Source organism: Tasmannia lanceolata, unplaced genomic scaffold (assembly GCF_043159265.1).
Source record: "Tasmannia lanceolata isolate RefF3 unplaced genomic scaffold, GAP_Taslan_0.1 ptg000013l, whole genome shotgun sequence".
NCBI lineage: Eukaryota > Viridiplantae > Streptophyta > Magnoliopsida > Canellales > Winteraceae > Tasmannia > Tasmannia lanceolata.
The window spans coordinates 39,961,895-39,983,458 of record NW_027518690.1 but is presented as its reverse complement, the minus strand read 5'-3'; the positions used below and the strand labels follow the sequence as shown (position 1 = coordinate 39,983,458).

Below are 21,564 nucleotides of genomic sequence, written 5' to 3'. Positions count from 1 at the left end.
TATTAATCAGGATGGCTTTTAGTTCTGCCTAAATCAAAATCTTTTGCTATACCGGCAGGAAAGCAAGCAGTAAAAAACTATAGAGATTCGACAGGTTAGGATCATCCCTTGGGTCCCAACTTATTAATGTTAGGGCAATCCAAATGGATGGTTTGGAAAATAGAACAAGATGGGCCCCACCATAACTTTTTGAAAATTATGTGCAAGTATGGGCGGATATGGTATAAAAACCATCAAAACAAGATACAATACGTAGAGATTTTATATGCTATGTGGGCGTGAAGTCCAGTATTTTTCAAAAAGTACACAGTGCAAATTAGCTTATCATCTCCATAGTATTTTTTTTTTTTGATGAGTGAGCTGGGGATAGGCAGGACTATGGGTGTCAATTTTGGCGGCTCGGAAGCTCGCTCGAGCTCGGCTCGAAAAAAAGCTAGGCTCGAATCCTTAACGAGCCGAGCCGAGCCGGCTGGCCAGGCTCGTTAAGCTTAACGAGCTGAGCCCGAGTTAGGCCAGGCTCGGCTCGTTAAGAATTTAATATATTTAAATATATATATTATATATTAATATATACACTAAAAGGGTTGTCCAGGGAGTGGAAGGGGGAGGCAAAATATGTCACTTTTTTTTTGGAACCCCATTTGTTACTTGGACCACCCCCCGTAGTGTAAAAAGAGTAGTAGAAAAACACTAGATAGGGCTGTCCAGGGAAGATGAGGGGTGTTAAGTTAATATAATTCGAGCTCGATAAGGCTCGCGAGCCTGGCCAAGCCTGACCGAGCCGAGCCTTTGAGCTTAACGAGCCGAGCCGAGCCTGGCCAAGCTCGGCTCGGCTCGTTTACACCCCTAGGCAGGACCCCTACCAGATTCATTAGAAAAAAAAAAGAGATTAAAGCTAGGGGGGCTCAAAAGCCAACAGCTTGGGAACAATAACCCAGCAGCCACAAAGAAGAAGCAAAATACAAATGGTTCTCATGGGAAACACAATAAACCGACACAATCTATAATCTGGGGTATAAATGGCCATTCTTATCCTGCTCAAGCACTTTGAGAAGATCTTCATTAATGTGAGCGAAAGAGATGTTGTCTCCTTTGATCGGGAATGATCTCTTGGAGAGGATGTCTGCAGCTGCATTAGCCTCCCTCCACGAGTGACTAATCTTCCAAGATATGAAGCCATCCAAGGTTGTTCTGATAGCTCTTGATTCTATTCGATTGCTTCCAGGGATATTTGGTTTCCCCTGCTACTGATTTAACTGCAAATAGGGAGTCTGATTCGATCCAAAGGTATTGGGTACCGAGAGCTGATGCTAATTTGACTCCATTTTCAATAGCAAGAATTTCCAGAGCAAATATTTCCTCTCGATCAGTAAGCTTGGAGAACATAACAATGCAGGATCCGTCATGGTGGCGGAGAAGGCCTCCAATTCCACCACCGGATTCTTCCAGCGAAGCATCCACATTGACTTTAATTTCATTTGCCGATGGTAGGCTCCAGGAACAGAGTCTAGGAGCATAAAATTTGGTATTGAATATGAATCCCATATTATCTGCAATCTGATGGTTGACCTTGGATGGGAGATCTGATATGCCCAAACAATTTATCTTGATTCTGACTTCAACAATTATTCTACCCAAAACAACAGACTTGTGAGATTTGGAGTTCTCAAAAACCCTGTTGTTTCTTTCCCCCAAAATATGATAGATTGAGGAGGTAAAACAAAGCTTCAAAGCAGTGGAGATTTGGCCTTTTCCTCTGAAGTTTTTCGGAGCCCATTGCTCTTCCTCCTTGAGCTCCTTTTTGGGACGTCTCCGGGTGCCGAACCTCCGTAGGATAACTCTCCAAATCCACGCTAAGTACGAACAACTGAACAAAAGATGGTTAACAGATTCATTTTCAGCACAACACAGGGGACATTGAGTGTCGACAAAAGGGATGAATCTCAGGAGGTTATCCTTTGTGAGCAACTTATCTTGAATCGCCTTCCAAGCCACAATGGAATGTCTTGGAATATGGCCAGGGAACCAAATTGAGTCGTGCCAAGGGGGTTTCAGTTGAATGGTTCTTACTGCATTCCAAGCACTTTTAGTTGAGAAATAGCCACTGGTACTGGGTTTCCAAATTGGGATGTTTAAGTTCTCGGAGTTGAAAATGGCCTCTTTTAGAGTAGAAAATTCTTCAGCGAGCGAAGGTTTGGAGAGAACGGGGTTCCACCCATTTGAATTATGAATTTGGGATAGGGAATGAGCAGAAGCCAGAGCTAGCTTAGTTCTATGGCTGGGAAGAATGTTGCTGATAATCCCCTTAGGATGCCAAGGTTGGGACCAAAAATCAATCATATCCTATCTGCCAATGTCATAACATATGAATTTGCTGGCTATCTCCCTAGCTTTAAAAATGCTACGGGCTCCCCAAGAGCATTTAGCAGGGGTAGGCATGGTCCATAAATTTTTGCCCTTGCAGTATTTCGCCTGGAGCCACTTGTTCCAAAGAGAATCATTTGAATGGAGCGAGTTCCATAGGAGCTTGATTTGCAGAGCCTGATTGATGTCATTTAGCTTACGAAGACCAAGCCCCCCTTCTTTCTCTGGTTGACAAATCGGGTTCCAAGCTATGGAGTGAATTTTCCGTTTGCCATGGTCATCTCCCCAGCAAAAGTTCTTGAAGATCTTTTCAATGCTATCGAGGACCCCCTTTGGGATATTAAATGCAGAGGACCAGAAGATTTGAAAAGCATTTAACACAGTTTTAATAAGCTCAATTCTCCCAGCTTGGCTGAGGTTTCTGCTACTCCAGGCAGGAATTTTCACTCTGATTTTGGACATGAGGGGGGTCCCGAATGCTCAACCTGGTAGTGATCAATGGAAGCCCCAGGTATCTGATTGGAAAGGAACCCTCTCTGATATTCAGAATGCTAGTAATCTAGATCTTTGTTCTAGGAGGAGTACCTGAAAAGAAAATTTCACTCTTTTCCAAATTTGGCTGAAGACCAGTAATGTCAGAGAAAATTTTTAGGCACTTTCTGATGCCCCTGGCAGATTGGATATCGGCACTGAGAAAGACCACGAGGTCACCAGCAAAAAGGAGGTGAGTGATTGCAATGTTGTAGTGGCAGAAAGGGGTGGAAATGTGCTGAAGCAAATGGCTCTTTTCAATGGTCAAAGATAACATTTCCATAGTATGATCTTAACCCTCCGAGTCCGACCAATAGATGTTTCCATAATGACTTGGGTCAGGTTCAACCCGAAAAAAAGCTGGGTTGGGTTGAGTATCAAAATAAACAGAGGGGTGTGAGTATCAAAATAATAGTAAAATTTATTGAGCTGTCAGTTGTACTAAAATTTGGACTCACTTTCCTTTCAATATCCAACACTGCCCGGTTTTTTGTATGAAACGTTTTTTATTCCAATATCCTCTTCGCTGGGGTTCTATAATGAAGGGTTCTTCGCCCTAATTTTCCAATCTAGGGCTTTATTTTTTTCCAGAGAGAGAGAGAGAGAGAGATGGAGAGGAGGGTTACAACATCTTCTACTGAGAGCCAAAATGGCCTGAAATTCCTGGAACAAGAGGTAAAGATTTCATTTCTTCCTTTTCAGGGTGATTTGTAATCCTAAATCCTTGTTTTTGTGTTTGTTTACAAAGATGCTAGAGAAAAACATTGTTTTCTTCAAGAACTGGAGAAAATGGACGATTTCCATTTTTCCTATTGTATTTCTTTGGATACCCATAAAAAGTATATACATTAGTAGTTTTTGCATATAATCATATGGGATTTGCTAGCGTCCATCGCAAAAGGCATTTCCCGGCTGGTCTGTAGCATGTCAGGCCAGCCACCTCGTGAATGGAGACAAACTTTTGCGATAGACGCTACCAATTCCCTAATCATACATGTAATCTTAGTTAATGAGTTCAAAAGTAGCTTTTTTTGGTAGGTAATCTGGGGTTTGGCAGGAACCCCTACCGGTTTGGTAGGTAATCTGGGATGGGGTGCGCATTATCTTCTGAGTTCCTAGAAACTATTGACGGTTCATCTTTAATTAAGTTGACTGTGATCCTTATTGGGAGGCTCCTTTTATTTGTTTTTGTAGACCTTGGCAACTAGAGTCGTTTCTTCATCCAAAATTTCCAGGGCTGTGAAACTATTGCCCAGCCTAACACATTTGTTGTGATTGGCATGAGCAATAAACGTTTCAGCTGTCTTTTCCCTTCACGTAGAGTCTTTTGTATCTCTTTCATCAGCCCTGATTTTGTCATGATTTATTCGCACCCATCCTTCTTCAGCTTTTTGGTTGGTAATTTTAGGCTTTCTGTGCACTACTTTGCTGCGTGGCTGAAGTCCTTACTTGTTGCACATGCCCTTGGATTCCAGTCAGATTCATTCTTTTAGAGGATGATAACTATGGGTGTTGCGAGTTCTATAACATCCACGAGGTTTTTGGTCCCTTCAATTTCAACCCACAGACGGATGCAGTTCAATCTCGAAGATTCCATCCTTTGGGAATCCATGTAAAGTGGCTTGCCAATGTTGCTAGCTATTCAACTGAGGCCAATTTTAGTCCAGAAATTGAGATGGGAGTCCAGGAAGCAGAATCTATATTGGTGTTGTGGATAATTTTACCTTCTCCATTTGTGTTTCCGGCGTCCATCTTCGCAATATTAGAGGTCTCCCATCGTACTTGTGGTGAGTGGTTTCAAGCACATGGTTGCAATCATCTGAGTCAGCGAACTGAAATGGAGGAAGCCTTTCTCCAAGGTGAATAACTGGAAATCCCCTTCTAACTTCCATTTCCGAGAGATAATCCCTCAGCACCTGAAATCCCCTTTTAACTTCTAAAGAAAGAGTCCTTGCTGAACCAAATCGATCCTAATAATGTGATGACCTGATTTAAGAGATAAGGTTGGACCATTCAACCATATAATTATGGTGTTTGAAAACCTGGATTTGGTGAACTCAACATAGGTATAAAGGAGTGCACACCACAGTCATTTTTTCATTCATTCTGATGAGAACTTGGCCAAGGTAAAGTGTTTCGACTTGCTTATGTCAATAATTGACTTAGGAGTCTAACTGACTGTGTGGATTTTTTAAACGGTGGCAATGTTATGTTATATGGTTATGAGGGGAGGGCTGCAAAATTCTAATCTTGAGGGGTATTCAAAGGAATTTGGCTTGGTATTTGTCTGAATATCAGTGGTGGTGTGTTTTAATTGATAGCATGCACAATATTTGTTTCATGTTCAACTTTTCCATGCATTATTAACCATGGCTCTAGCAATTCTTTTGTTCATGTTTAGTTAACCAAACCAAACCTCTGTTGAGTTCAAGCATGAATTTGTGGGATCCAAAACATCTCATGTTGAAACTTAGTTTTCTTTTGACACTTCCAACTTTTTCTTTGAAAATAAGAGTCCTTGCTAAACCAAATCGATCCTAATTATGTGATCACCTGATTTAAGAGATACATGTTGGACCTTTCAACCATATAGTACTGGTGTTTAAAAAGTCGGACTTGGAAGTGAACTCAACCTTGGGATAAAGGAGTGCATACGGCAGTCATTTTTTCATTAACTCGGATGAGAACTTAGCCAGGATAAAGTGGTTCGATTCGCTTGTGTCAATAATTGACTCAGGAGTCTTATTGACTGGGAATTTTTTCAATGGTGACAATGTTATGTGACATATGGTTAACTTTTGTTTTTGATTGCCTTGAATATCAGCTTCTTGTACTCTTGTTCTCTTTATCTATTTCCAGTTTTTATTTTCCTTTTCCCTCATGTTCATTATCAAGGTTACAGGAACACAGTAATAAGTTGGAAAATTAAGATGCGTTTCTTGATTTGCTTGTATCCTCGTTCCTATCCTGAAATTAAAAGAGTAAGGGAGGTCCAATGATTGTATTATTCAAGTTCAGTTGTCCATGATGGTATATTTGAGTTGCAAATGCTCTTAAGGATTTTTGGTCTTTGGTGCTCTACCTTTGCTGTCTGATCAATTCATTCTTTCCACATAATTGTTTTTATATTCTACTAATGACATTCTGGTTTTATTTGGTTCAATGATCTCTTTTGGTGCCTTTTCTAATTCTTCAAGAAACGATTCATGATGTTTTCTTCTCTTGTTTCTCCTACTGCTTTTTCGTTGCAGATGAAGATCTTTTTAAAAGTGACTAAAACTGTTGCTTTGATCGTAAAGAGCAGTGGCACAATCCATAATGTCAAAGCTAAGTTCCGTGAGAAGGAAGGCCTTCCAGAAAATCTTCAGGCAGAAGTACTTTTTGCTGGAAATTGCCTCCAAGATAGCCAAATCTTGGCTGATTATGACATCCAGAAGGGCTCCATCCTCAATATGGATGTTGTGGGAATGCAAATTTTTGTCAAGATACCATCAACTGGGAGAAAGGTTACACTTGAAGTGATGTCTGGGGACATCATCCAGAACATTAAGGCAAAGATTCAGGAAAAGGAGGGGATCCCATCAGAGCAACAGACAATCATCTATGCAGGAAAATCACTTGAGGACAACCAGACTCTGGCGGCTTACAACATCCCAATTGAATCCACCCTTCATATTGTCATCCGTCCTACGGAAGAAGAAATGCAAATTTTCATCAAGATGCCAACCGGAGAAAGCATTGTGCTAGATGTTAAAAGATGGTATGCTGTCCAAGATATCAAGGCCATGATTGATGTCCCGTCTAACCAACAGAGGCTTGTTCATTCTGGAAAGGAGCTTGAGGATCACCGAACTTTGCTCGAGTATAACATCAAAAGAGAACCACAATCTATATGAATCCTCCTGTGATGCAGGTATTTGTCAAGACATCGAGTGGAGAAAGTGAGAAACTGTAACACTTGAAGTGGAGAGCTCCAACACCATCGATGATGTCATTGACAAGTATCTGAACATGATGGGGAAAGCAGCTCCTCTTACACATCTTGTCCTTTTTGGAGAAAGGCTAGAGGGTGGCATCCAGAAGGATTCCATTTTTAACGTGATTCAGTTGCCATTGTATCGGGATGGCCCAAGAAAGTACGCGGCAAAAAATAAGAGCAAAAGAAAAGAAAAGAGAAAAGTAAGGAATGTCTTGCTTCCTGATATGCAAACCGTTCAAGTGAAAAGACCAGAGGCTGGTTTATTTTTCTACAATCGAAGCTGATCCTGAAATGAAGAGAACTAAGTTTGAAAGGGAAAAGGGGAGGGAGGCAGCTCAGGGAGGCGTCGAAGATAGCAAGAGAAAGCAAGAAATTTAGAAAATCAATTTGGGTTTTCTTTCTGTTTTTAAATTTTTTTTTATAATGGGTTTTCTTTTCAGTAATGGGTTTTTCTTCCTTTACTTTCTGTGTTGGGTTTCTTCCTTCTTTCTGTTTTGGGTTGGAATGCCGGTATGCTGATATTCACCAATGCAGAGACAAACTTTTGTTTTTATTGTGGAAATGTAAGACAGTGAGGATGGCTTCTATGATTGTGAGGAGTCTCAATCCTGGGGTTTATCCCAATCCAATTAGGATGACTTTGAGGAGATTTTATATGATGCCCGACCGTCAAACCACAAGGGCGGAGAGACTGAAAACTCCCGCCTTTGATTTCTGATACAGCAAAAGCTCCCTTTTTTAATTTTTTGCTGGATCGGAAATCAAGGGCGGGAGTTTTCTCTCTCTCCCGCCCTTAGTGGTTTGACGGTCGGGCAGAGGCTCAGTCAAAATCTAAATCTTTGCTATATCCAGCAAGAAAGTGAGCAGCACTCATATAAAATGTCACCACAACCAGCTCTCATAGGATTGGATTTGGAAGTGCCACCAACTTTCAAGAGGAAGATTAAGTTTTGCTTTGTTTTGTTTTTTTATTGGACTTTTCATTTCATGAAAATATGAATTAAAAATGAAGACATACGTAAAAAGGTTGGGGGTGGCACCAATTGATGAGAAGATGAGAGAACACCTATTAAGATAGTTTGGGCATATCCAACGTAGGCCTTTAGATGCTCCAGTGATAAGAAGTGGCTCGTGTCAAGTTGATGGTGTAAAAAGAGGTAGGGACAGACCGAAAACAACTTGGGTAGAAACAATGAGGAAAGAATTGATGGCTACGAACGTAACAGATAACACGACCCTGGATAGGAGAGAATGGAAGAAAATGATCAATAAAGAGAAACCCAACTAGTGTCAGGATTAGACTAAGTCAATTTGAGACGGGTAGATTCTTTCACCTTCTTCATGAAAATTTTCCATAATATTCATTAGCCGACCCCAACTAGTTTGGGACATATGCTTAGTTAAGTTGAGTTGAGTTGGACTTTTGATCTTTAGATCAAAATCCAGGGAGAGAAGCAATTAGAGAATGTCATTAACTTTTAGTGGTTTTATAATCTTCCTGCATTTTAAGTTGTAAAACTTCTAATGGGAAATTTTTACGGTGGACAGGGATACGGTGTGCCTAAAAAATCTTCTCCCTATGATGTTCGTACTTTTTGAAAAATAAAAAACTTCCCGCCCCACACAGCTTATAAAAATTCCAATACCGAGAAGGGTGCGCTTATTGAATATGGGCATGAGAACACAATTCACCGACTTAAGAAATGTTAAACAAAGTAATAAAGACTGTTTAAGTGTTTATGTTCTTTTATGAGATAAATAAATGTAGATGCAAATTGGAATTTTTCCACATTTAACCGCACCAGCAACACAGTAAAGCATATAAGAGTAGGGGTGTCAACGGATCCACTTCGGGTCGGATCCACGTATGTCACAGTAACGTTTTTCAAACCATTTTGGATCGTGACTATCCAATGAGTATCTGTGGCATGCCCAAATCCAATCCAAAATTTTTCGGATCTCAGATTTGATGATCCTAAATATGCCCATGGATTCTATCCATATGTTTAGATCTTGTTAATTAATGTTCGGATTCGGATGATCCATCGGACCGTCTGGATCCATTGATTCCGTTATAAAAGAGGGGTGTGAGTATCAAAATAACCCGCTAAATTTTGACTCTTCCACGCCCCCCTGTACCGCCAGGTTTTTTTGTAGTCTCGAAATTTTAAACATTTCAAATGTTCAAGGCAACTTTTGGAATCAAATATACTCTTCGATGGGGTTTTTATAATGAACGTTATTAGCCCTAATTTTCCAATCTAGGGTTTTATATTTTTTCTTGGTAGTAGGAGAGAAACTGTGAGAGCAATGGGGAGGAGGAGGATTCAGAGGCCTTGCCGTAGAAATTCAACAGCTTCAATCGAGAGCCAAAATGGCTTGGAATCTCAGGAACAAGAGGTAAAAGATTTCATTTCTTCCTTTTCAGGGTGATTTGTAGTCCTAAATCCTTGTTTTTGTCTCATTTTGTCCTGTTTATCTACAATGATGCTAGACCAAAATATTGTTTTCTTCAAGAACTGGAGATAATGGGTACCCATAAAAATTATATGGGTGTAGTAATTTTTGCATATAATCTTATTTGCAATCTTAGTTATGACTTGAGATTAGCTCTAGTGTCTTATTTGCAAAAAAAGTTTTTACTTGAAATAATCTTGTTTTCAAAGAAATAACGATTTTTGTGGTATCCAAAGAGGCCCTTATGTCCTTCTCCATCTCCTTTGATGAATTAGTTTTGCATGATTCAGTAGTTTTCTGGTTCACATTTAAATGTTCTCTCTCTTTTTTTTCTTTCTTTTTTGAATGGCAAGTAGGATTTCATTAAAAAAAAAGGAAACATGGACCGAGAAGGATCCTGAAATACAAGACAAGGCAGAGAAAGAAAACAAAATAAAAAATAAAACAATCAAAGGACTAGGGAGGGAGGAAATTGAATAGCTCAAAACTCTCTTTGGATACTCCCTCTCTAGCCAACCTGTCTACCCCCCCATTTGCTGAGCGTCTCACATGGCAGAAAGATACGGAAGCCACACCAATTCTATCCTGAGTTTCATCAAATAAGGAGGTGAACCTCCACGGTACTGCTTTTAAGCCTCTCAACCATCTAATGACATTCAGAGAGTCCCCTTCCACTTCTATCTTATTGAGGTCCACATTCTGAAGAGGCTTTATGCCATGGTACACAACTTTTACTTTCACTTCATTTGCATCTGCCACCCCAATCGGTCCCTTAAATGCCCAGATCACCTCCCCCTCTTTATTTCTCAAAAGACAACCTATGCTAGAAGGCCCGGTATTCCCCATGCTTGATCCGTCAAAATTCAAATTAAGGATCCCTTGAGATGGAGGCGACCATGCTTGGACTACTTTAGGTCCTTTGCTTCCTCCGTCGCATATTTCTTTCCACTCATGCCATATTTCATATGCTGATATGAATCAAAAATTCACATTTAAACGTTCTTATCTTAGAGGAATGATTGCATGTTTGATTTCAATGAACTATCATCTCCTATGTTCATTTTTTTTAATATTTACTTCTTGAACTTATTAGATCGTGATGAAAAAGATGAAATGGGCTTTCCATAATTTATTATGTATGAATCATGAAAACAATTTGTTTGTACTTTTCATAATCATTAAAAGGTTAAGTTTAAACTATAAATCTATCCATTTAACCATTTCAATACAATAAATGATTAAGTAAACCATATCAACCAAATCACATAATGATATACTTAATGTTAAATAGCGCCTTGGATTTTGCCTATAGAAGTTGGAAACTTGGAAGGTATTGATTTCCGGAAGAAAGGCTTATAAGTTCTGAAGAGAAGAAATTTTGGGGTAAGAGAATTTTCTCTAAAATAAGAGAGAATTCATCAAGAAATTTGCGGAATCGCCATTTCGTAGCTGCCCCTCTGCCTTCAACTTTCACCCAACGTGATCACGAATGAAGACAGAGAATTGCATAGATAGGAGGACAAAACGAACACACCTACTTGTCCTGATTGTTTTTTTTTTTTTGAAAGGTACACTTGCCCTGATTGTTGATCTAACAAAACCTTGAATTTGCTATAATATTGTTATATATGTATATGTGTGTGTGTGTTTATATATATGTGGGGGGGATATATGTGTGGGGGGGGGGGGGGGCGCTGTTAAGGATTGATTGTTTTGCCTGCAGGAGTCTTACACCTGATTCTGTTGGTAGAATAACTCTTAACAAGATCCAATTGGCATCATGGTGTGATGGGCTGGATAGTATTAGTTGTTGGCAATATTTTCCAAATATCCGAAAAGAGAGATGTATTAGGTAGCACAACTCATTCTATATATGGATGCATGCAAGTGCACATGTAAGAGGCTGGGCCTTTCGTCCACAACTTTGAGGCCTTTCGATTTCTTGTCCTTCTGAATGTGTGAACCATTGCTCATACAGGAGCTTTTTCGGATAATTAGTGTTAACAGGTCTTTAGGTCTTTATTGTACTGCCCGAGGGCATACTTGTCTTTATACTTCACTCTTTATTATTTATATTACATGAGTGAGGGGGAGAACCCTAACTCAATCTTTTCTCTCACTCTTTACTTTCTCTATTTTCTCTACCTCTCTCAACATGGCATCAGAGCTTCAGGGCATGGATGCCTAGGGCCATTTTTTTTTCTTCTCCACCTCTTTCCTTCTTTCTTCCCTAACCTTAACCCTAACCCTAACCTTAACCTCCATCTTCTCCATCCCTAACCCTAACCATAACCCCTCCATTCTTTGCTACAATACCCGATACAGTACTGCTACAGTACATCGCTACAGTACTCGCTACAGTACATCGCTACGGTACCCCGCTACAGTAATGCTACAGTAAATCGCTACAGTACATCGCTACCGTTCCTGCTGCAGGTACCCTCTTTTCTCCACTCTTCCTTGCCCTAATCTGATCCATCATAATCTCTTCTTCATCTTTTGGGTCATAGCTATGCCCTAGATTTTCTTGTTCGGCTTGATCACAATCTTCATGGTGTTGTTCTGGATTTGTACTTACATCATTGCGATGTTTGTGGCTCGGAGTTGTCTCGACTTTGTCTTTATGTCGTAAGGCTGTCTCATGCCTCTCTTATGCATATGTTGTCCTCACGAAGCCGCGGTCTATTAGCTTGCTATAGTCTTCATCCTTGTCTCTACTTGCTCGTTGTTGGTCCTCTTCAGTCTTCTTCGCGGTCTCTTCTGGAAGATACACCTAGTATTGAGGACCCTATTATTCGTACTCCAGTTTTGGCTACTAGTTCCCAGCTGCGTCAGGCTGCGTCGTCATCATTATTTTCGGTGGATGCGTCATTCCCACCGATTACCACTTCCCGTCTTGATGGATCCAACTATTTGACTTGGAAGATTGCTGTGGAGACATATCTGAAGGCCCGACGAAAGATTTCTATTATTCATCGTGATCCCCCTCCTGAAACTGACCCTACCTTTGATGATTGGGATGTAGATGATGCCCTTGTTCATACACTTCTATTGCAGAGTATGACCCCTGTCATTGCTAGCACCATGATGGATCTCCCTACTGCCAGAAAGGTATGGGAGCACCCTGCGGCATTATATTCTGGTGAGGGGAATGTCGCCCGTTTCTGCGACACTTACTCGCGCTGGATGGGTCACAGGCGTGGTGATTCTACAGTCCATGATTACTATAGACAGTTTGTCTCCTATTGCAAGCAGCTGGATGCTCTTATGCCTCTCACCACTGATCTTACCACAGCAGCCAGACAGCGGGATCAGCTCCGTGTTGTTCATTTCCTTGAGGGTCTTGGACCAGAGTTCGCTCATCTTCGACGGCACATCCTTGGGTCTGGTACTGTACCCACTCTTCAGGAGGTATTTTTACGAGCTCAGCAGTGTGCACTTGGCATTACTGTTCCTACTCCCGTGGATGTCTCAACTACTGCTGCTTATGGAGCCGCTGACCGCCCTTCCCGAGGAGGAGGCACTTTTGGTCGCGGTCGTGGTCGCGATACTAGCCGAGGTGGACGTGACGGTGGCCGAGAGGGTGACCGTGGAAGTTGAGCTCAGCCCTATTGTACTCATTGTAGGCGTGAGGGTCACTATCACGAGACATGCTTTGATCTCCATCCTGAGCTGCGTCACACTCCAGATCCTCGTCAAGGCCGTACTACACATCTTGCCCTTCTAGATTCACCTGCTCCTATTGATAGCCCCTCACAGACACCACTGGCTACTCCGACCGATCAGATGGTCGTCTCTCGTGCCGACTATGATGAGCTACAGCGTTTCAGATCTGTCAGCCACCCTCCTACTGCTGGTCTTGTTCAGCCAGTAGTTCTCCTGCTTCATTCCTCTCTAGTTCTAGCTCCTGGATTATTGATTCGGGAGCATCTCATCACATGACAAATACCCAGTCATCCTTACATAATTTTCATCATGTTGTTTCACGTTCTATTACTCTTGCTGATGAGAGTACGTCTCCTATCACTGGTGTTGGCAGTTGTTCCCCTTCACCAGGCATTACATTATCATCTGTGCTCTGTGTCCCCAAGTCACCTTTCAGTTTACTTTCTGTTAGTCAATTAACAAAGCTTCTTCATTGTTCTATCTCATTTTTTCCTTCATATTGTCATTTTCAGGATCTCTCGACTAGGAGGACGATTAGCTCGGACCGTGAAGTGGATGGCCTTTATCGTCTCAACTGCACTCCGTCCCATCCGATTCTACATGGCTCGGTCGATGCATACCAGTGGCACTGCCGTCTAGGTCACTCGTCTATGGAGCGTTTACGCAGGATTCCCTTCGTTTCTTCTTCGTCTGTTAGGTCTTTTCAGTGTGAGGCTGTGAACTTGGGAAGCATCATCGTGTGTCTTTTCTCTCTAGGACTGTTAGTCGGGCTTCACACCCTTTTACTCTTGTTCATTCTGATGTATGGGGTCCTGCGAGGACTACCTCTTTATTTGGATTTCGCCATTTTGTGGTCTTTATTGATGATTATTCACGTATGACATGGACTTATTTAATAAAAGATCGTTCTGAAGTTTTTTCTATGTTTCGTGATTTCTATGCTGAAGTTAGTAATCAATTCTCATGTGATATCCAATGTCTTCGCACTGACAATGCAAAGGAATATTTCTCTTATTCAAATGGTTTTCAGGAATTCCTCTCTTCACGAGGCATTCTTCATCAGTCTTCCTGTGCTCATACCTCTCAGCAGAATGGAGTGGCTGAGAGGAAGCTTCGCTCCTTGTTAGATGGGGCCCGGACACTACTCTTTCAGATGCGGGTCCCTAAGACCTATTGGGCTGATGCTGTACTCACAGCATGCTACCTGGCGAATAGGCTTCTCTCTTCGGTCCTTGGCGGCACCTCTTCGTTCTCGATTCTCCGTCTTACCTCTGACCCTTTCCCTCTTACACCTCGAGTTTTTGGCTGTCTCTGTTTTGTCTACGTTCTTGGGTCAGGATTAGATAAGTTGGATCCTCGGGCCGAACGGTGTATCTTTCTAGGTTACTCCCGAACCCAAAAGGGTTATCGTTGCTACAGCCCCCGCCTGCGACGATCCTTTGTCTCGGCGGATGTTACATTCTTTGAGACTCAGTCATTTTTTAGTCCGTCCATCTCGTTGGATCCCTCCCCCTCTACTTTTCAGGAGGATTCCTCGCATACTCCTGTTCTTCCTCTTCCGGTTCTTCCTGATCCCATCCCTGTTCTACACCTCCGATGTCCAGTTCCTCCCCTACAGTTGATTCTACTGTTATGCCGACGTCAGCGCCTTGTGCAGACCCTCTACCTCCACCATTGAAGCAGTATTAGCGTCGGGCCAAATCTGCTGCTCATTCAGCCCCGCCCGAGCCATCATCATCTCAGCCGGAGATCCCCACTTCTGAGGTACATTCTGACTCTCCCATTGCCTCTCGCACTCGGTCTCGCAGTATTGCTCATCCCATTTCCTCTTTTGTGTCTTATGACTTTCTCACCCCTGTATTTCTCAGTTTTGTTTCGTCTTTGTCCTCTAGTTCTCTACCTAAGACTCTACAGGAGATACTTGATCATCAAGGCTGGCGGGCGGCTATGGATCTTGAGATGCAGGCCCTTCAGGCCAATCAGACATGGGATTTGGTCCCTCTACCATATGGTGCTCGCCCAGTTGGTTGTCGCTGGGTTTATACAGTCAAGCACCTCCCTGATAGCACAGTTGAGCGCCTTAAGGCTCGACTTGTTGCCAAAGGGTACACGTAGACAGATGGGATTGATTATGGCGAGACTTTTTCACCAGTTGCAAAAATTCCTTCTGTCCGTGTCCTGCTATCCCTTGCTGTGAATAATGGCTAGCATCTTCATCAGTTGGAAGTAAAGAATGCCTTTCTTCATGGTGATTTGGAGGAAGAGGTCTATATGGAGCAACCTCCTGGATATGTTGCTCAGGGGGAGAGATCTTCTCTTGTTTGCCGTTTGAGGAAATCCATTTATGATCTCAAACAATCTCCGAGAGCCTAGTTTGGGAAGTTCAGTGCTACACTTCTTCGCTTTGGCATGAAGCAGTGCGCAGTTGATCACTCCGTCTTCAGTTTTCAGTCTCAGGTTGGTTGTGTTCTGTTGATAGTATATGTCGATGATATCATTATCACTGGTAGCGATATAGGTGGCATTCAAAGGCTCAAATCCTTCCTCCAGACAGAGTTCTCTACTAAGGATTTGGGTCGTCTTCGGTATTTCCTGGGTATTGAGGTTGCCTATTCGACTAGGGGTATCTACGTCTCATTGAGGAAGTATGTTCTGGATCTTCTTGATGAGACAGGTTGTTTGGGAGTCAAGCCTGCCTCAACTCCTATGGACCAGAATATGAAATTATTCCCTGAGGAGGGAGTTCTGTTAGAAGATCCAGGGGGATACAGACGCTTAGTTGGTAAGCTCATTTATCTTACCGTTACACGTCCAGATATTACCTTTGCAGTTAGCGCTGTTAGTCAGCATATGAGCTCACCTCGCACTTCACACTGGGCTGCTGTACTTCAGATATTGAGATATCTGAAGAGTTCGCCAGGTAAGGGGTTGTTATTTCAGAGGCATGGGCACCAGAGAATTGAAGGATACACTGATGCAGACTGGGCAGGATATCTGGCTGATAGGAGGTCTACTACAGGATATTGCACCTTTATTGGAGGTAATCTTGTTTCATGGAGAAGTAAGAAACAAGATGTCGTGTCTAAATCCAGTGCCGAGGCAGAATATAGAGCTATATCTCATACGAGTGGCGAACTCATGTGGCTACGTTCCTTACTTTCAGAGATTGGATTTCCTCCTTCTTCTTCTCCAGCTCAGTTATACTGTGACAACAAATCCGCCATTTACATTGCCATGAATCCAGTCTTCCATGAGAGGACCAAACATATTGAAGTGGATTGTCATTTCATTAGATATTTGATTCAGCGAGGCTACATATCTCCTGTGTTTACCAGATCTACAGATCAATTAGCAGATATGTTCACGAAGCCTCTAAGTAGAGCTAAGTTAGTTGATAATTGTAACAAGCTAGGAATGCTAGATGCCTAGATATCTACATTCCAGCTTGAGGGGGAGTGTTAACAGGTCTTTAGGTCTTTATTGCAATGCCCAAGGGCATACATGCTTTGTACTTTGTATTTCCTTTTTTTTTAATAATATTACATGAGTGAGGGGGAGAACCCTAACTCAATCTTTTCTCTCACTCTTTACTTTCTCTCTTTTCTCTACCTCTCTCAACAGTTAGATTAATTCTATTGGAGATAGGGCTCATGCATGCTATTATTCTTTTTGGTTTTATAGCTTATTAAATGATTTGTGGGATGTTATGATTGGCGGTCTGCAAAATCCTGATCTTGACGGGCATTCAAAAGGAATTTGGCTTGGTGTTTATATGAATAGCGGTGGTGATGTGTATTAATTGAGAGCATGCACAATATTTGTTTCACGCTCAACTTTTCCGTACATTATTGACCATGTCTCTACGCATTCTTTTGTCCATGCCTGGTTGGCCAAACCAAACCAAACCTATGTTCAGTCCTAGCATAAATTTGTGGGATCCAAAACATCTCATGTTGTAACTTAGTTTTCTGTTGACACTGTAACTTTTTGTCAAGAACTCAGTCTAGATATAAGGGAGTGCACATTACAGTCAATTTTTCATTAACTCGAGTGGGAAAATGGCCAAGGTAAAGTGTTTCGAGTCACTTTTGTCAATAATTGACTTAGGTGTCCGATTAGTTCTACGAATTTTTAAACGGTGACAATGCTATGTGTTCTACCCTGTCACATGGATTCTTCTAGATGGGCGAAGAATCCATGTCAGACACGTCTCGGATCCCAATATTTCTGGATTCTTTGAGACACTTCTAGATCTCTTTTATTTGTTTTTTCTGCATACCACTACCCCAACTTTATAATTACCTCATGTTTTTGCCCATACTACTAGTAAGATTCGTAAATAGAAATAAAATATTATATCTACTTAATTGATTATATTTTGGGTCATGCTGTACGGCTCAGAATGTTGGGCCACCAAGAAGTAGCATGTACGTAAGATGAGTGTAGCGGAGATGTGAATGCTTAGATGGATGTGCGGCCACACAAGGTTAGATCGAATTAAAATGAAGACATCTGTAAAAAGGTGGGGGTGGCACCAATTGAGGAGAAGATGAGAGAGCACCGCTTGAGATTGTTTGGGCATATCCAGTGTAGGCCTTTGGATGCTCCAGTGAGAAGAAGTAACTCGTGCCAAGTTGATGGAGTAAAATGAGGTAGGGGTAGACCGAAAACAACTTGGGTAGAAACATTGAGGAGAGACTTGAGGGCTAGGAACATAACTGAGAACATGACCTTAGATAGGATAGAATGGAAGAAAATGATCCATGTAGACGAACCCAACTAGTGTGAGGATTAGACTTAGTCAATTTGAGCCGGGCAGGTCCTTTCACCTTCTTCGTGAAAATTTTCTAAAGGATTCATTGGCCGACCCCAAGTAGTTTGGGACAAAGGCTACGTTGAGTTGAGTTGAGTTGTAGAACCGATTAAAGTTTCAATATATTTCTTGTTATAACCATATTATTATGTAAGAAAACAAAATGTGAAAAATGATTTAAATATTTTGGCGAATCCACGAATCGTTCTTTTTGAGGTTTGCTGAATCCTTCACTCGATACCCATCTCGGATTCCGACACTCTCTTCCGTACTGATGCAGCAGGGCTGATCTATATGGTTTTGTTTATGATTGCCTTGAATATCAGCTTCTTGTACTCTTGTTGTCTCTTTATCTATTTCCAGTTTTTATTTTCCTTTTCTCTCATATATTCATGACCAAGATAACTGGCACACAGTAATAACTTGAAAATTGAGTGGTGTTCTTCTCTCTCTCTCTCTCTCTCTCTCTCTCTCTCTCTCTTTTTAATTTTTTTTTTTTTTTTTTACAGCCATCTCTTCAAATGACCAGGGAAGAAATGATCATATGCGGGCATGAGTAGATGATTTAAATAATTTTCTTGCATCACACGTATAATTTGGATTGCATTGTCGTGATCAGACATTCATAAAAGAAGTTTGGTGTTTTAACAATTTTGATGCTCATGGCAAATTGAACTGCTCATTTTCCCCTTAATTAGGTCATTCTTAAATTACGTCAAAATCATGCTATATCTTGTGCTGATTAATGAGTAGAATTGAACCAGAAATTACATGGTTTGGTTTGGTTTGGAATTCTATTTGTGTTTGGACTCCCCCCTGGAGATGTGTTTCTTGATTTGCTTGTATCCTCATCCCTATCATGGAAAAAATATATAGAGAGAGGGAGGTCTAATATTTCTACTCGAGTTCTGTACTTGTGTCGTCCATTATGGTATAGTAGAGTTTCTCTTGAGGATTTCTGGTCTTTGGTTATCTATCTTTGCTATCTGATCAATTTATCGTTTCCACAAAATTGTGCTTATATTCAACATATTCAAAAAAAAATAAAAAAAAATCAATTGATGAGTTCCAGATGAGAATATCATTTCCAAAAAAAAAATCAACTTCTATTCATATTCTAGTTGTATTTGTTTCAATGATCTTTTGTGATGCCTTCTGTAATCCTTCAAGAAACAATTCATTATGTTTTATTTTCTTGTTTTTTTAATTTATTTATTTTTTGGTGCAGATGAGAATATTTTTTAATGTGAAGAAAACTATTTCTTTCAGCGTAAAGAGCTCTGACACAATCCATTATGTCAAAGCTAAGTTTCGTGAGAAGGAAGGCATTCTGGAAAATATTCAGGCAGAATTACTCCTTGATGGAAATAAGCTCCAAGATAGCCAAACAGTGGCTGATTATGATATCCAGAAAGACTCCATCCTCAACATGGACATTGTTGGAATGCAAATTTTTGCCAAGATATCATCGACAGGAAAAAAGGTTACACTTGAAGTGATGTCTGGGGATACTGTCCAGAACGTTAAGGCCAAAATTCAGGAAAAAGAGGGGATCCCATCAGAGCAACAGACACTCATCTATGCAGGAAGATCACTTGAGGATAGCCAGACTCTAGGGGCTTACAACATCCCAATTGAAGCGACCCTTAATATTGCCATCCGCCCTCGGGAAGAAATGCAAATTTTCATCAAGATGCCAACTGGAGAAAGCATTGCACTAGATGTTAAAGCATGGTATACTGTCCGAGTTATCAAGGACATGATTGAGAGCATGGTTGGTGTCCTGTCAAACAAACATAGACTCGTCTATTCTGGAAAGCAGCTTGAGGATCATCGGACTTTGCTTGAATATAACATCCAAAGAAAAGCCACACTGTCTATGAAATCTACTACGATGCAGATATTTGTCAAGAAATTGACAGGGAAAACTACAAAACTTGAAGTGGAGAGATCCAACACCATCGACGAGGTCATTACCAAGTTTCAGAAAAAGACGGGGGAAACAGCTGCGGTTATGCATCTCATGTTTTTTGGGAAAACGCTCGAGCCTCATTTGACTCTTTCAAGTTACTGCATCCGAAAGGGGTCCACTGTTACGTGCTCGACCGTTGGTTAGAGAAATATTGGATATAAACAGCCACTAAAATGTGTCCAATTTTTTGTGCTTGAGGTGGAGAGGTCAGACACCATAGGAAGGTGAAGAGTAAGATCCCACAGCATGTAGAGATTCTTGTCATCCAGAAAAAGTTTGTTTAGCATGGAAAGAGCTTGTGGGTGAACTTGTTTTGGAAGATTATAATATACTGATGGTGTTGCCTATGGAGATTATTTTTTGCCTTTTTTCAAAATGTAACCCATGAGAGGAAGAGTAAAACATTCACGGGTACAAACTGGTTTTCTTGTACATCCTATACATGCAGGTCTCTTTTGTATGGTAAGACTAGTATTTTGATGTCTCGTGTATGTGTGATAACTTTTTTTTTTTGCTAAATAAGCAGTTGAATAAAAGAAAGTTTAAAGAAAGGAAACAACAACAGCAAGCAGGCCAGAGGAGATCTCCAGAAAAAAGACCCAACATATGAGAAAATGATTTAAGTAAGATTTTTTGCCCCAGACGTTTGGAATAAAATGTTATCTTTCAAAAAAGAAAAAAAGATTTGAACTTTTCATCTTTAAATAAGAATTCAGGGTGGGAAGCAATTAGAAAATGTTAAACTTTTAGTAGTTTCAGAAACTTCCAGCATTGAAGCTAAAATTTCTATTTTGTATGATGGTTAACTATAGAAGGGGTGATGATAGAATGGCGCCTTACCTGGCTGCATCCATCTCTTTTTGGGCTGCCAGGTAGGGGTGTTTGTTCAGTTATAACCGAACCGAATAGGCCGAAATTTGATAACCGGAATAATTTCGGTTATCCCGAACTGATTAAAATTTCGGTTATTCGGTTTTAACCGAATAGTGGGAGAAAAAGGGGCAAAAAGAAAATTCTCAGTTTGGATCTGAGGGTTAGGATCATCTTATCGAAATGGACGGTTTTGATCATCCTACGGAGTGCCCATATAGCACTTTTTTTTAAAAAATAATGGTTTTTATCATAATTTTGGTTATTCGGTTAACCGAATTTTTCTTGAGATAACTGAAACCGAAACCGAATAATCAAATTTTCAAAAAAATAAAATAACCGAAACCGAACCGAAAAGGAAAAAAACCAAACCGAACCGACCAAACCAATTCGGCTCGGTTGTTCGGTTCTAACCGAATAATGAACACCCCTACTGCCAGGTAACGAAAATCCCCAGTAAATCGAGGGAAATGTTATCAGCACTACTGTATTTTGATGTGGGCACTCCTAACTTTATTAAAAGTAGGGGCGGTGCCAGAAATTTTGCACAAGGGGGCCAAAATTATAGTAATTTTTTTTCTATCTTAAAATTAAGATAGAAAAAATTTCTATCTGAAATTTTGCCGAAGGGGGGCAAAAATTATAGTACACTTTGCACAAGGAAGGGATATAAAAATGGTAAAATTAAAATTTTAAATTTATTTTCTATCTTTGGGATGATTGGAAAGGGGGGCATATTTTTTTAAAAAGGGGTTAAGTATAAAAAAAAAATTAAAAAATAAAGGTATATTTTTTTTCCCAAAAAATTAAGGGGGTTAATTGTCCCCCTTCCCTTTCAAGTGCCATCGCCCCTGATTAAAAGTACGGTATGGCCCTCACCATAGGATGATCCGAACCGTCCATTAGATGGGC

The 21,564-nt window shown here is 40.8% G+C and overlaps 2 protein-coding genes across 2 annotated transcripts; one reads left to right on the top strand and one right to left on the bottom strand.

Moving 5' to 3' along the window:
• Nucleotides 1-1,155: 1,155 nt before the first annotated feature.
• LOC143891241 (uncharacterized) lies at nt 1,156-2,340 on the bottom strand. The gene has a single exon (XM_077395864.1). The coding sequence runs from the start codon at nt 2,338-2,340 to the stop codon at nt 1,156-1,158; it is 1,185 nt and encodes a 394-aa protein (XP_077251979.1).
• Nucleotides 1,188-20,297, top strand: LOC143891240 (polyubiquitin-like). Its single transcript, XM_077395862.1, has 4 exons — nt 1,188-3,570; nt 6,147-6,779; nt 9,140-9,274; nt 19,039-20,297. Exons 1-4 carry the CDS (start codon nt 3,505-3,507, stop codon nt 19,924-19,926), a joined length of 1,722 nt encoding a protein of 573 aa, XP_077251977.1. The 5' UTR covers nt 1,188-3,504; the 3' UTR covers nt 19,927-20,297.
• Nucleotides 20,298-21,564: the final 1,267 nt, after the last annotated feature.